This window comes from Dama dama, chromosome 30 (assembly GCF_033118175.1).
Source record: "Dama dama isolate Ldn47 chromosome 30, ASM3311817v1, whole genome shotgun sequence".
Lineage (NCBI taxonomy): Eukaryota > Metazoa > Chordata > Mammalia > Artiodactyla > Cervidae > Dama > Dama dama.
In genome coordinates this window covers 73,056,820-73,070,910 of record NC_083710.1, presented here as the reverse complement: position 1 = coordinate 73,070,910, position 14,091 = coordinate 73,056,820, and the positions used below count along the sequence as shown (strand labels likewise).

Genomic DNA, 14,091 nt, shown 5'->3' with positions numbered 1-14,091 from the left:
CCTTATCCATTTGTCTGCTGATGGGCATCTAGGTTGCTTCCATGTCCTGGCTATTATAAACAGTGCTGCAATGAACACTGGGGTGCAAGTGTCTCTTTCAGATCTGGTTTCCTCAGTGTGTATGCCCAAAAGTGGGATTGCTGGGTCATATGGCAGTTCTATTTCCAGTTTTTTAAGAAATCTCCACACTGTTTTCCATAGCGGCTGTACTAGTTTGCATTTCCACCAACAGTGTAAGAGGGTTCCCTTTTCTCCACACCCTCTCCAGCATTTATTGCTTGTAGACTTTTGGATAGCAGCCATCCTGACTGGCGTGTAATGGTACCTCATTGTGGTTTTCATTTGCATTTCTCTGATAATGAGTGATGTTGAGCATCTTTTCACATGTTTGTTAGCCATCTGTATGTCTTCTTTGGAGAAATGTCTGTCTAGTTCTTTGGCCCATTTTTTGATTGGATCATTTATTTTTCTGGAATTGAGCTGCAGGAGTTGCTTGTATATTTTTGAGATTAATCCTTTGTCTGTTGCTTCGTTTGCTATTATTTTCTCCCAATCTGAGGGCTGTCTTTTCACCTTGCTTATCATTTCCTTTGCTGTGCAAAAGCTTTTAAGTTTCATTAGGTCCCATTTATTTATTTTTGCTTTTATTTCCAATATTCTGGGAGGTGGGTCATAGAGAATCCTGCTGTGATTCATGTCGGAGAGTGTTTTGCCTATGTTCTCCTCTAGGAGTTTTATAGTTTCTGGTCTTACATTTAGATCTTTAATCAATTTTGAGTTTATTTTTGTGTATGGTGTTAGAAAGTGTTCTAGTTTCATTCTTTTACAAGTGGTTGACCAGTTTTCCCAGCACCACTTGTTAAAGAGGTTGTCTTTTTTCCATTGTATATCCTTGCCTCCTTTGTCGAAGATAAGGTGTCCATAGGTTGATGGATTTATCTCTGGGCTTTCTATTCTGTTCCATTGATCTATATTTCTCTCTTTGTGCCAGTACCATACTGTCTTGATGACTATGGCTTTGTAGTAGAGTCTGAAGTCAGGAAGGTTGATTCCTCCAGCTCCATTCTTCTTTCTCAAGATTACTTTGGCTATTCGAGGTTTTTTGTATTTCCATACAAATTGTGAAATTCTTTGTTCTAGTTCTGTGAAAAATACTGTTGGTAGCTTGATAGGGATTGCATTGAATCTATAGATTGCTTTGGGTAGAATAGCCATTTTGACAATATTGATTCTTCCAATCCATGAACACGGTATGTTTCTCCATCTGTTTGTGTCCTCTTTGATTTCTTTCATCAGTGTCTTATAGTTTTCTATGTATAGGTCTTTTGTTTCTTTAGGTAGATATACTCCTAAGTATTTTATTCTATTTGTTGCAATGGTGAATGGTATTGTTTCCTTCATTTTTCTTTCTGTTTTCTCATTGTTAGCGTAGAGGAATGCAATGAATTTCTGTGTGTTAATTTTAAATCCTGCAACTTTACTATATTCATTGATTAGCTCTAGTAATTTTCTGGTAGAGTCTTTAGGGTTTTCTATGTAGAGGATCATGTCATCTGCAAACAGTGAGAGTTTCACTTTTTCTTTTCCTATCTGGATTCCTTTTACTTCTTTTTCTGCTCTGATTGCTGTGGCCAAAACTTCCAAAACTATGTTGAATAGTAGTGGTGAGAGTGGGCACCCTTGTCTTGTTCCTGATTTCAGGGGAAATGCTTTCAATTTTTCACCATTGAGGGTAATGCTTGCTGTGGGTTTGTCATATATAGCTTGTATTATGTTGAGGTATGTTCCTTCTATTCCTGCTTTCTGGAGATTTTTAATCATAAATTGATGTTGAATTTTGTCAAAGGCTTTCTCTGCATCTATTGAGATAATCATATGGTTTTTATCTTTCAATTTGTTAATGTGGTGTATTACACTGATTGATTTGTGGATATTAAAGAATCCTCGCATTCCTGGGATAAAGCCCACTTGGTCACGATGTATGATTTTTTTAGTATGTTGTTGGATTCTGTTTGCTAGAATTTTGTTAAGGATTTTTGCATCTATGTTCATCAGTGATATTGGCCTATAGTTTTCTTTTTTTGTGGCATCTTTGTCTGGTTTTGGAATTAGGGTGATGGTGGCCTCATAGAATGAGTTTGGAAGTTTACCATCTTCTGCAATTTTCTGGAAGAGTTTAAATAAGATAGGTATTAGCTCTTCTCTAAATTTTTGGTAGAATTCAGCTGTGAAGCCATCTGGTCCTGGGCTTTTGTTTGCTGGAAGATTTCTGATTACAGTTTCGATTTCCTTGCTTGTGATGGGTCTGTTAAGATCTTCTATTTCTTCCTGGTTCAGTTTTGGAAAGTTATACTTTTCTAAGAATTTGTCCATTTCATCCAAGTTGTCCATTTTATTGGCATAGAGCTGCTGGTAGTAGTCTCTTATGATCCTTTGTATTTCAGTGTTGTATTTCAGTGTTGTCTGTTGTGATCTCTCCATTTTCATTTCTAATTTTGTTAATTTGGTTCTTCTCTCTTTGTTTCTTAATGAGTCTTGCTAATGGTTTGTCAATTTTGTTTATTTTTTCAGAAAACCAGCGTTTAGCTTTGTTGATTTTTGCTATGGTCTCTTTAGTTTCTTTTGCATTTATTTCTGCCCTGATTTTTAAGATTTCTTTCCTTCTGCTAACCCTGGGGTTCTTCATTTCTTCCTTCTCTAATTGGTTTAGGTGTAGAGTTGGGTTATTTATTTGGCTTTTTTCTTGTTTCTTGATGTAAGCCTGTAATGCTATGAACCTTCCCCTTAGCACTGCTTTTACAGTGTCCCATACGTTTTCGGTTGTTGTGTTTTCATTTTCCTTCATTTCTATGCATATTTTGATTTCTTTTTTTATTTCTTCTCTGATTTGTTGGTTATTCAGAAGCGTGTTATTTAGCCTCCATATGTTTGAATTTTTAATAATTTTTTTCCTGTACTTGAGATCTAATCTTACTGCACTGTGGTCAGAAAAGATGACTGGAATGATTTAAATTTTTTGAATTTTCCAAGACCAGATTTATGGCCCAGGATGTGATCTATTCTGGAGAAGGTTCCGTGTGCACTTGAGAAAAAGGTGAAGTTGATTGTTTTGGGGTGAAATGTCCTATAGATATCAATTATGTCTAGCTGGTCCATTGTGTCATTTAAGATTTGTGTTTCCTTGTTAATTTTCTGTTTAGTTGATCTATCCATAGTTGTGAGTGGGGTATTAAAGTCTCCCACTATTATTGTGTTACTATTAATTTCCTCTTTCATACTTGTTAGCATTTGCCGTACATATTGTGGTGCTCCTATGTTGGGTGCATATATATTTATAATTGTTATATCTTCTTCTTGAATTGATCCTTTGATCATTATGTAGTGTCCTTCTTTGTCTCTTTTCACATCCTTTATTTGAAAGTCTATTTTATCTGATATGAGTATTGTGACTCCTGCTTTCTTTTGGTCTCCGTTTGCGTGAAATATTTTTTGCCAGCCCTTCACTTTCAGTCTGTATGTGTCTCTTGTTTTGAGGTGGGTCTCTTGTAGACAGCATATATGGGGGTCTTGTTTTTGTATCCATTCAGCCAATCTTTGTCTTTTGGTTGGGGCATTCAACCCATTTACATTTAAGGTAATTATTGATAGGTATGGTTCCATTGCCATTTACTTTGTTGTTTTGGATTCACGTTTATACAACATTTCTGTGTTTCCTGTCTAGAGAAGATCCTTTAGCATTTGTTGAAGAGCTGGTTTGGTGGTGCTGAATTCTCTCAGCATTTGCTTGTCTGTAAAGCTTTTGAATTCTCCTTCATATCTGAATGAGATCCTTTCTGGGTACAGTAATCTAGGTTGTAGGTTATTCTCTTTCATTACTTTAAGTATGTCCTGCCATTCCCTTCTGGCCTGAGGGTTTCTATTGATAGATCAGCTGTTATCCTTATGAGAATCCCTTTGTGTGTTATTTGTTGTTTCTCCCATGCTGCTTTTAATATTTGTTCTTTGTGTTTGATCTTTGTTAATTTGATTAATATGTGTCTTGGGGTGTTTCGCCTTGGGTTTATCCTGTTTGGGACTCTCTCGGGCAGCCAGGAACTTGACGGGCGCACTCTCCCCAGGTGCGGCGTGCCTTCTCCCCTCCGCGGTCCCAGTCTCAGTTTCTGCCCGCGCCAGTCGGGTGCGTGCGCCCTCTGCTTTCCGCATTCCCAGCCCCAGTCCCTGCCTGTGCCGGTCGGGTGCCTGCGCCGGTCAGGTGCCTGCGCCCTGTGTCTCGCCGCGACCCTCCCGGCAGATGTTGACCATCCAGAATCTCAGGAGGTCTTTGATTAGAAACTGGGGGCCTGTTTGCAGTGCGGTAGGGGATGCGGTCCTTGGGGCTGAGCCTGCCCCTTTCCCCTCCCCCCTGCCTCCAGCCTCCAGCAGGGCTGGGCTGGTCTGCAGCCTGCGAGCTCTTCTCTGGACTTGCTCAGTCCCTTTGTTCTGCGAATGGCCGGCAGTGTGTTCGGGCCGGTTAATGATCTCTTTCTCTCGCTATCCCACAGTTTAAGTTGGTAACTCACAAAAGCTCCCTCCGGTTGTCCTCAGGGCACTCAGGCCCGGTCCTTACCCTAAGCAATGCCGCCCACTCCTCTCCGTTCCGCCCCCACTTGCTGGTGGTGGATGCGGGCATCTGGGGTACTTTTCTGCTGGAAGTTGCTTTTAGGCACGTAATCTGTGGGTTTTATTTATTGTTCCCCTCCCAGTTAGGTTGCCCTCCGAGATTCAAAAACTTCCCCTAGACCCGCCAGTGCAAGGGTTTCCTGGTGTTTGGAAACTTCCTCTATTAAGACTCCCTTCCCGGGACAGATCTCCATCTTTAGCTCTTTTGTCCCTCTTTTTATCTCTTATATTTTGTCCTACTTCCTTTCGAAGACAATGGGTTGCTTTTCTGGGCGCCTGATGACCTCAGCTAGCGATCAGAAGTTGTTTTGTGAAGTCTGCTCTGCGTTCAATTATTCTTTTGATGAATTTGTAGGAGAGAAAGTGGTCTCCCCTTCCTATTCCTCTGCCATCTTGGCTCTTCCCCCTCCTGTCATTGTGTTTCATGTGTGGTGTTCATTTCGGTTTCTACTCACTCTACGTTCATCACTTGCCAAATAAGAAACCATTATATCATCTTCAAAAGGTAATAAAAGTGCTGACAAACACATACTGCAAAGGCAGATAAGGGTCAAATGAATGACCCTTATTTCTGATAGATACTTATTATTTAAAGTACCTACTTCCAATCATGAAGTTAGTAAATTAATCTGATAAATAAGGGTTGTAAAAATATTTGTAAGGGACTTCCCTGTTGGTACAGTAGCTAAGAATCCACCTGCCTGTTCAGGGGACACAGGTTCAATCTCTGGTCTGGGAAGGTTTCACATACTGTGGAGCAACTAAGCTGGTGCGCCACAGCTACTGAATCCATGCTCTGGAGCTCCTGAGCCACAACTAAGTAGCTTGCATGCTTCAACTACTGAAGCCCACTTGCCTAGAGCCTGTGCTCTGCAACGAGAGAAGCCACTGCAATGAGAAGCCTGTGCACCACAACGAAGAGTAGCCCCTGCTCACTGCAAACTACAGAAAGCCAGCTCAAAGCAACAAAGATCCAGGGCAGCCAAATAAATAAATAAAATTTTTAGATATCTGTAGGCAGAACACTTTCGGAGAAGGCAATGGCACCCCACACCAGTGCTCTTGCCTGGAAAATCCCATGGATGGAGGAGCCTGGTAGGCTGCAGTCCATGGGGTCGCTAAGAGTCAGACACGACTGAGCAACTTCACTTTCACTTTTCACTTTCATGCATCGGAGAAGGAAATGGCAACCTACTCCAGTGTTCTTGCCTGAAGAATCCCAGGGACGGGGGAGCCTGGTGGGCTGCTGCCTATGGGGTCGCACAAAGTCAAACACGACTAAAGAGACTTAGCAGCAGCAGCAGCAGCAGCAGGCAGAACACCTTAGTGTAGAGATTTATGGCAGGATGTACAGTCTATGTGTAAATAAACACCAAATTTATTGGCCCATGTATACTTTTTCTGAAGGTACACAACTAAACCTCACTTAATAAAGCTTAGCTGGCATAGCAGAGTTAGGGGAAAAATACTCTTATTCAATGTAATATTTTAAATGGAGCATTAGTTTCAATACTGTCATTCATCACAGTTTAAAGTTCATACTTTTAAAATTTAATCCTAGAATGCCATATTCAGTTGTAATTTTTTCCTTTGTTACTTAACAAATTCATACTAGGTGTGACCCAACAATGGACACTCTCAATCAGCATTTACTGTAGTAAACCTATAATCTCTTGGCACAACTGCAAGACTGGAAACTGCAATCTTAGTGGACCTTTTATGTCTGCTGCTGGAAGACAAGACCCTCATTACCTTACAAAGAAATCCTACTCACTAAAATTCAGAGGCCTAAAACTCCCTGAGATGAAGGCAAAACCATACAAGTGGTTACAAACAAAGCAGATAAAGCACAATATTTTGTCCTAATCCTTTCAGTCCCAAACCAGGAATCTGCTCTCCACTATAGTATAGCCTCACAGAAGCTACTGCTGCTGATTCCAAAGAGCTACATTTTCATTTCTAATCTGAGGATCTTTCTTAAGGGGAAGCTTATCTCCCTGTTTTAAGAATAAGAAAACCACCTGAAGTCACTTTTAATCTTGGTTTCCATTTTTTTTTTTTTTTAAAGCTGTAATGTCTCAATGAAAATATGACCAGTATGAAAAGGCAAAATGATATGATACTGAAAGAGGAACTCCCCAGGTCAGTAGGTGCCCAATATGCTACTGGAGATCAGTGGAGAAATAACTCCAGAAAGAATGAAGGGGTGGAGCCAAAGCAAAAACAATACCCAGTTGTGGATGTGACTGGTGATAGAAGCAAGGTCTGATGTTGTAAAGAGCAATATTGCATAGGAACCTGGAATGTTAGGTCCATGAATCAAGGCAAATCGGAAGTGGTCAAACAGGAGATGGCAAGAGTGAATGTTGACATACTAGGAAACAGCAAAATAAAATGGACTAGAATGCGTGAATTTAACTCAGATGGACATTACATCTACTACTATAGGTAGGAATTTCCTAGAAGAAATGGAGTAGCCATCATGGTCAACAAAAGAGTCCAAAATGCAGTACTTGGATGCAATCTCAAAAATGACATAATGATCTCTGTTTATTTTAAAGGCAAACTATTCAGTATCATGGTAATCCAAGCCTATGCCCCAACCAGTAATGCTGAAGAAGCGGAAGTTGAACACATCTATGAAGACCTACAAGATCTTCTAGAACTAACACGCCAAAAAGATGTCCTTTTCATTATAGGGGACTGGAATGCAAAAGTAGGAAGTCAAGAAACACCTGGAGTAACAGGCAAATTTAGCCTTGGAGTACGGAATGAAGCAGGGCAAAGGCTAATAGAGTTTTGCCAAGAGAAGGCACTGGTCATAGCAAACACCCTCTTCTAACAACACAAGAGAAGACTCTACACATGGACATCACCAGATGGTCAACACCAAAATCAGACTGATTATATTCTTTGCAGCCAAAGATGGAGAAGCTCTATACAGTCAGCAAAAACAAGACTGGGAGCTGACTGTGGCTCAGCTCATGAACTCCTTATTGCCAAATTCAGACTGAAATTGAAGAAAGTAGTGAAAACCTCTAGACCATTCCGGTATGACCTAAATCAAATCCCTATGACAATACAGTGGAAGTGACAAATAGATTTAAGGGACCAGATCTAAGAGACAGAGTGCCTGATGAACTATGAACAGAGATCTGTGACACTGTACAGGAGATAGGAATCAAGGCCATCCCCATGGAAAAGAAATGCAAAAAAGCAAAATGGCTGTCTAACGAGGCCTTACAAATATCTTTGAAAAGAAGAGAAGTGAAAAGCAAAGGAGAAAAGGAAAGATATAAGCATCTGAATGCAGAGTTCCAAAGAATAGTAAGGAGAGATAAGAAAGCCTTCCTCAGCCATCAATGCAAAGAAATAGAGGAACACAACAGAATGGGAAAGACTAGAGATCTGTTCAAGAAAATTAGATACCTAGGGAACATTTCATTCAAAGATGGGCTTAATAAAAGACAGAAATGGTATGGACCTAACAGAAGCAGAAGATATTAAGAAGAAGTGGCAAGAATATACAGAAGAACTCTACAAAAAAGATCTTCACAACCCAGATGGTGTGATCACTCACCTAGAGCCAGACATCCTGGAATGTGAAATCAAGTGGGCCTTAGAAAGCATCACTATGAACAAAGCTAGTGGAGGTGATGGGATTCCAGTTGAGCTATTTCAAATCCTGAAGGATGATGCTGTCAAAGTGCTCACTCAATATGTCAGCAAATTTGGAAAACTGAGCAGTGGCCACAGGACTGGAAAAGGTCACCCAACATCTGCTGGATCATTGAAAAAGCAAGAGAGCTCCAGAAAAACATCTATTTCTGCTTTATTGACTATGCCAAAGCCTTTGACTGTGTGGATCACAATAAACTGTGGAAAATTCTTCAGTAGATGGGAATACCAGACCACCTGACCTGCCTCTTGAGAAACCTATATGCAGGTCAGGAAGCAACAGTTAGAACTGGACATGGAACAATAGACTGGTTCCAAATAGGAAAAGGAGTAAGTCAAGGCTGTATATTGTCACCCTGCTTATTTAACTTATATGCAGATTACATCATGTGAAACGCTGGGCTGGAGGAAGCACAAGGTGGAATCAAGATTGCCAGGAGACATATCAATAACCTCAGATATGCAGATGACACCACCCTTATGGCAGAAAGTGAAGAGGAGCTAAAGTGGAGGAGGAGAGTGGAAAAAGCTGACTTAAAGCTCAACATTCAGAAAATTAAGCTCATGGCATCTGGTCCCATCACTTCATAGGAAATAGATGGAGAAACAGTGGAAACAGTGTCAGACTTTATTTTGGGGGGCTCCAAAATCACTGAAGATGGTGATTTCAGCCATGAAATTAAAAGACGCTTACTTCTTGGAAGGAAAGTTATGACCAACCTAGATAGCATATTAAAAAACAGAGACATTACTTTGCCAACAAAGGTCCGTCTAGTCAAGGCTATGGTTTTTCCAGTGGTCATGTATGGATGTGAGAGTTGAACTGTGAAGAAGGCTGAGCACCGAAGAATTGATGCTTTTGAGCTGTGGTGTTGGAGAAGACTCTAGAGAGTCCCTTGTACTGCAAGGAGTTCCAACCAGTCCATCCTAATGGAGATCAGTCCTGGGTGTTCATTCGAAGGACTGATGTTGAAGCTGAAACTCCAATACTTTGGCCACTTCATGCGAAGAGTTGACTCATTGGAAAAGACCCTGATGCTGGGAGGGATTGAGGGCAGGAGGAGAAGGATGAGATGGCTGGATCACACCACCGACTCCATGGAGATGAGTTTGAGTAAACTCTGGGAGTTGGTGATAGACAGGGAGGCCTGGCGTTCTGCAATTCATGGGGTTGCAAAGAGTCACATGCGACTGAGTGACTGAACTGAACTGAACTGAATGTCTGAATCATCAGACTGAATGTTTGATCATCATCCATATTCAGAAGAAAAAGACATTGTTTGCCAACAAAGTAAGAATAATTTAAGTCATGTAAAGTCCTGTTTCAGGAGCTCCATGGAGCAGTTTCAAGTGATTTAATGAAGACTTCAGGGTAACAAACAAAGGGCTGACTGCATTAGGCTAGAATCCAGTTATATTTCCTTACTAGTATTCTCCCTCTCAGTTTTGCTCTCAACAAGAAAAAAAAAAAAAAAAACGGTGGGGGGTAGGGGTGGGGAGAAAAGCAGGTAATCAGGGAGAAATCTTAGAGAGAGCTCTGGTTCACCATTCAACCTATTGAGGAAAATGCAGGGGATAGAAATACCAAAAGAGCACAGTGGTCTGTTTAAAAAACACTTAGTTTTTGCTTTTGTTTTTAAAGCCTATAAAATATTAAAAAATGAATCTGTTTAATCATGAGAAAGATGATGACTGCTGATCTGTACCAACACTTGGGCTGTAATCATAAATATTGAATTTGCACGGAATCCCTAATCATCTGAAAACAATTTATTTGTGCCACTATCATAAGGGATTCTAAGTTTAGAGAATCATTCAAAGGTTTTAAAATCTGTTTTTCAAGATCTCTTCAGATAAGCAGGCTTTGTTGTTGTTGTTGTTCAGTCACTAAACTGTGTGCTACTCTTTTGCAACCCCATGAACTGTAGCCCACCAGGTTCCTCTGTACATGGAATTTTCCAGGCAAGAATACTAGGGTGGGTTGCCATTTCCTTCTCTAGGGGATTTTTCCAACCTAGGGATCAAACCCATGTCTCCTGCGCTAGCAGTGAGATTCTTTACCACCAAGCCACCAGAGCAAGTATACTTCAATTTAAAAAAGTAAATAGACACACAGAAAATTTGTATCCAAGCTTGGCCCCTTACTTGGTAAAAGGCATAAGCTCCCAGAACCTCAGTTTTTAAATTTGTCAGGTAAGGATAACAACAGAAGTGTGAGAATTAAGCAAGAAATGATAGGAAAAGAGGTTAAAATGTGTTAGTTCAGTTCAGTTCAGTTGCTCAGTTGTGTCCGACTCTTTACAACCGCATGGACTGCAGCATGCCAGGCCTCCCTGTCCATCATCAACTCCCAGGGTTTACCCAAACTAATGTCCATTGAGTCAGTGATGCCATCCAACCATCTCATCTTCTGTTGTTCCCTTTCTCCTCCTGCCTTCAATCTTTCCCAGCATTAGGATCTTTTCTAATGAATCCATACTTCACATCAGGTGGCCAAAGTACTGTAGTTTCAGTGTTCAGCTTTCTTCATAGTCCAACTCTCACATCCATACATGACTACTGGAAAAACCACAGCCTTGACTAGATGGAACTTTGTTGGTAAAGTAATGTCTCTGCTTTTTAATATGCTGTCTAGGTTGGTTATAACTTCTCTTCCAAGGAGTAAGCGTCTTTTAATTTCATGGCTGCAGTCACCATCTGCAGTGATTTTGGAGCCCCAAAAAATAAAGTCTGTCACTGTTTCCCCATCTATTTACCATGAAGTGAGGATTCCACAAATTTTGGGAATTATTTTTAATACTTGTGTAACTTTTCAGAGCCTAAAACAAGCACTAGAGGAACAGAAATGAGAGATTAAGGCTCTGTCCTCTAGGAGAGGATAAAAATAGTCAAGGATGTGGGGAGAGCTGAGAAAAATAAAAATGCCAGAAGTCTTAATGATGGACTGGAAAGTATGAGTGTGTATTCAGCAGTAGTCAGGAAAAAAGCTAGTGGGAGGGGAGCCAGAAATCAAAATACTAAAATAAATAAATAAATAAAAACAATATTCTCTCTTCTTGCTCTTGGTAGAAGACATTAGATATATTACTCTGTTATATATATATATATATATATATATATATATATATATATTATATATAATCTGTTATACGTAATATATATATATTACTCTGTTATATATATATATAATATATATATATACTCTGTTATATATATATTATATATATATATATAATATATATATTACTCTGTTATGCTTTTCCACAAAATTCCTACTGTGGTTATTTGTTGTTTTGGTTTGATTTGGTTTGTGCTTTACTGTTTGTCTCAAATGGTAAAGAATCTGCCTGCAATGCGTGACACACGGTTCATTCCCTGGGTCTGGAAAATCCCCTGAAGAAAGAAATGGCTACCTGCTTCAGTATTCTTGCTTGGAGAATTCCAGAGACAGAGGAGCCTTGTGGGCTATAGTCCCTGGGGTCACTAAGAGTCAGACACAACTGAACAACTAACACTCCTTAAATTTATATAAACAATTTGGTTTATATTATAAATGATAAATACAAAGAAAATCACCAGGGACCATGACAACATAACAGAAATTAAAGAGCAAAGTCATTTCAGAAAATGTTACTCTTTTTACTTGTGTAGGCTAATACCCAAAAGGCCAGGGCTCCAATCTATAGGAATAGCAATAGTTACTATTGACTGAGCTTTCCCAAAAACCAAGCATGGGCCACGAACGGTTCCTCACCAGTTACATCTTCACAACAAATTTGTGCAGCAGTAATTTGCAGGTCTGGTTTAAGGATGGGGACGCTGAAACTTGAAAGCCGAGTGACTTCATCAAAGTCCCACAGCTGTATGAGGCAGAGCAGGAATAAAACTGTGGTCACACTGACGCTTGGTCTACACTCTTAAACATTCTACCCCTGCCTGCCTCCTGAATGATTTTACACATTGAAAGTTCTCTCCAAATTCTCTCTCTTTAATCAATCAACATTGCACCATGGAGACAAATAGATATAAAGCGGAAAAATAAATATTTGATGTTCATTAACAACATGGATAGAAAGTTTAGCACTGTTTTATAAGCATGTTCTCTAGAGTGTGTATATAATTAAAAGTGAAATCAGTCATGTCCAATTTGGACTGTAGCCACACAGGCTCCTCTGTCCATGGAATACTCCAAGCAAGAATATTAGAGAGGGAAGCTATTTCCGTCTTCAGGGTATCTTACCGACCCAGGGATCTAATCCAGGTCTGCTGCATTGCAGGCAGATTCTTTACTGTCTGAACGACCAGAGAAGCCCATAGAACATGCTCAAAAGTAGGGTGGAAACTTATGAACAGAACCAAAACCTAGTAATGAGGGATGTTTAGTCGTTGCTCAGATGTGTTTCCAAACATTACCAACAGAGCCAAGACCATCTACCATTACTTCTTTATTTATAGAGTTCTTTTATGTATATAGCCACACAACCTTTTCCATTAAAAATGATGTGGAGCACATTTCTAAATCCTTTCATCCAATGATACAAAAGGATTTTACAGACACACCCATTATTTCTGCAAACTAATCTCATTTGGCACTTTCCAAAATATAAAACTTGGTAATCTAAACTTATTCATTTTCTACTGTAACAACTAAGTTATGAATCCAATAGCCAGTGGGAATCTTTAAATACAGGCATCTTACATGCTAAAAAGTTCTTTCCATTTTTCCTGAAAAGGATACCTTTGAAAAAAAATTTAATTATGGTAAAATATTAACACACAGAAAATTTACTAGCATAACCATTTTTAAGTACACAGTTCAGTGGTATTAAATACATTCACACTGTTGTGAATCTGGATCACCACCATCCAGTCACAGAATTCCTTTCATTTTGCAAAACTGAAACTCTGCACCCATTAAACAACAACGCCCCATTCCTTGCTCCTGGCAGCACATGGCAACCATCACTCTACTTCCCATCTCCATGAATTGACTACTCTAGGTACTTCATATTGGTAGAATCATACAGTATTTGTCATTTGTGACTGGCTTATTTTACAATGTCCTCAAGGTTCATCTGTGTTTTAGCATGTGTCAGAATTTCATTTTTTAAGGCTGAATAGTACTTCATGGTATGTACATGTACTAGATTTTGCTAATCCATCCATCTGTCAGTGGGACCCTTGGGCTATTAAGAATAATTCTGCTATGAACATGTATCTCTTCAAGACTTCTTCAAGTATCTCTTCAAGACCTTTCTTTCAATTCTTTTGGGCTGAAATCCTAAAGGAGAATTGCTAGATCATATGATAATTCTATTTTTAAATCTTTTGAGCAACCACCAATTTTTTTTTCCACAGTGGCTGCACCATTTTACATTCCTATCAACAATGAACAGGAATCTAATTTCTCTACAACCTTGCCAACACTTGTCAATTTTTTTCTTTCTTTTTTGATAGTAGACATCTTAAGGGGTGTGAGGTGTAATCTCACTGTAGTCCAAAAAGAATATCTTGATTTCAAAAGTACTTATACTAATTCCAGGTATTTTAGAGGACAGGGGTAGGTAGCAAAAGTTGAACTCAGTCATAAGACTCAAATCCACACTCTCCTTCCCTTTGGCTATCATATTATATATGCTTCCTAATAAACAGGCATTTCGGAGTTTATTATACCCACATTCCAGGAAGCACATTTGCCTGGTTCATTTTTCTCCTTTCCTGTCTGTGTTTCTCATCTCCTCTGATGTCTGTGTT

At 39.5% G+C, this 14,091-nt stretch overlaps 1 protein-coding gene across 9 annotated transcripts in view; it reads right to left on the bottom strand.

Annotated features, from left to right (window-relative positions):
• LOC133049209 (ATP-binding cassette sub-family C member 4-like) overlaps positions 1-14,091 on the bottom strand; it is a 152,604-nt gene that overhangs the window by 31,468 nt on the left and 107,045 nt on the right. For 2 of the 9 annotated variants that reach the window (XM_061133168.1, XM_061133167.1), the window contains exon 27: positions 12,092-12,197. The exons of the other annotated variants lie outside the window; for them this stretch is intronic. In XM_061133168.1, the coding sequence (XP_060989151.1) occupies positions 12,092-12,197 (106 nt within the window). The remainder of the gene's footprint in view (positions 1-12,091; positions 12,198-14,091) is intronic. 9 annotated transcript variants of the gene reach the window in all.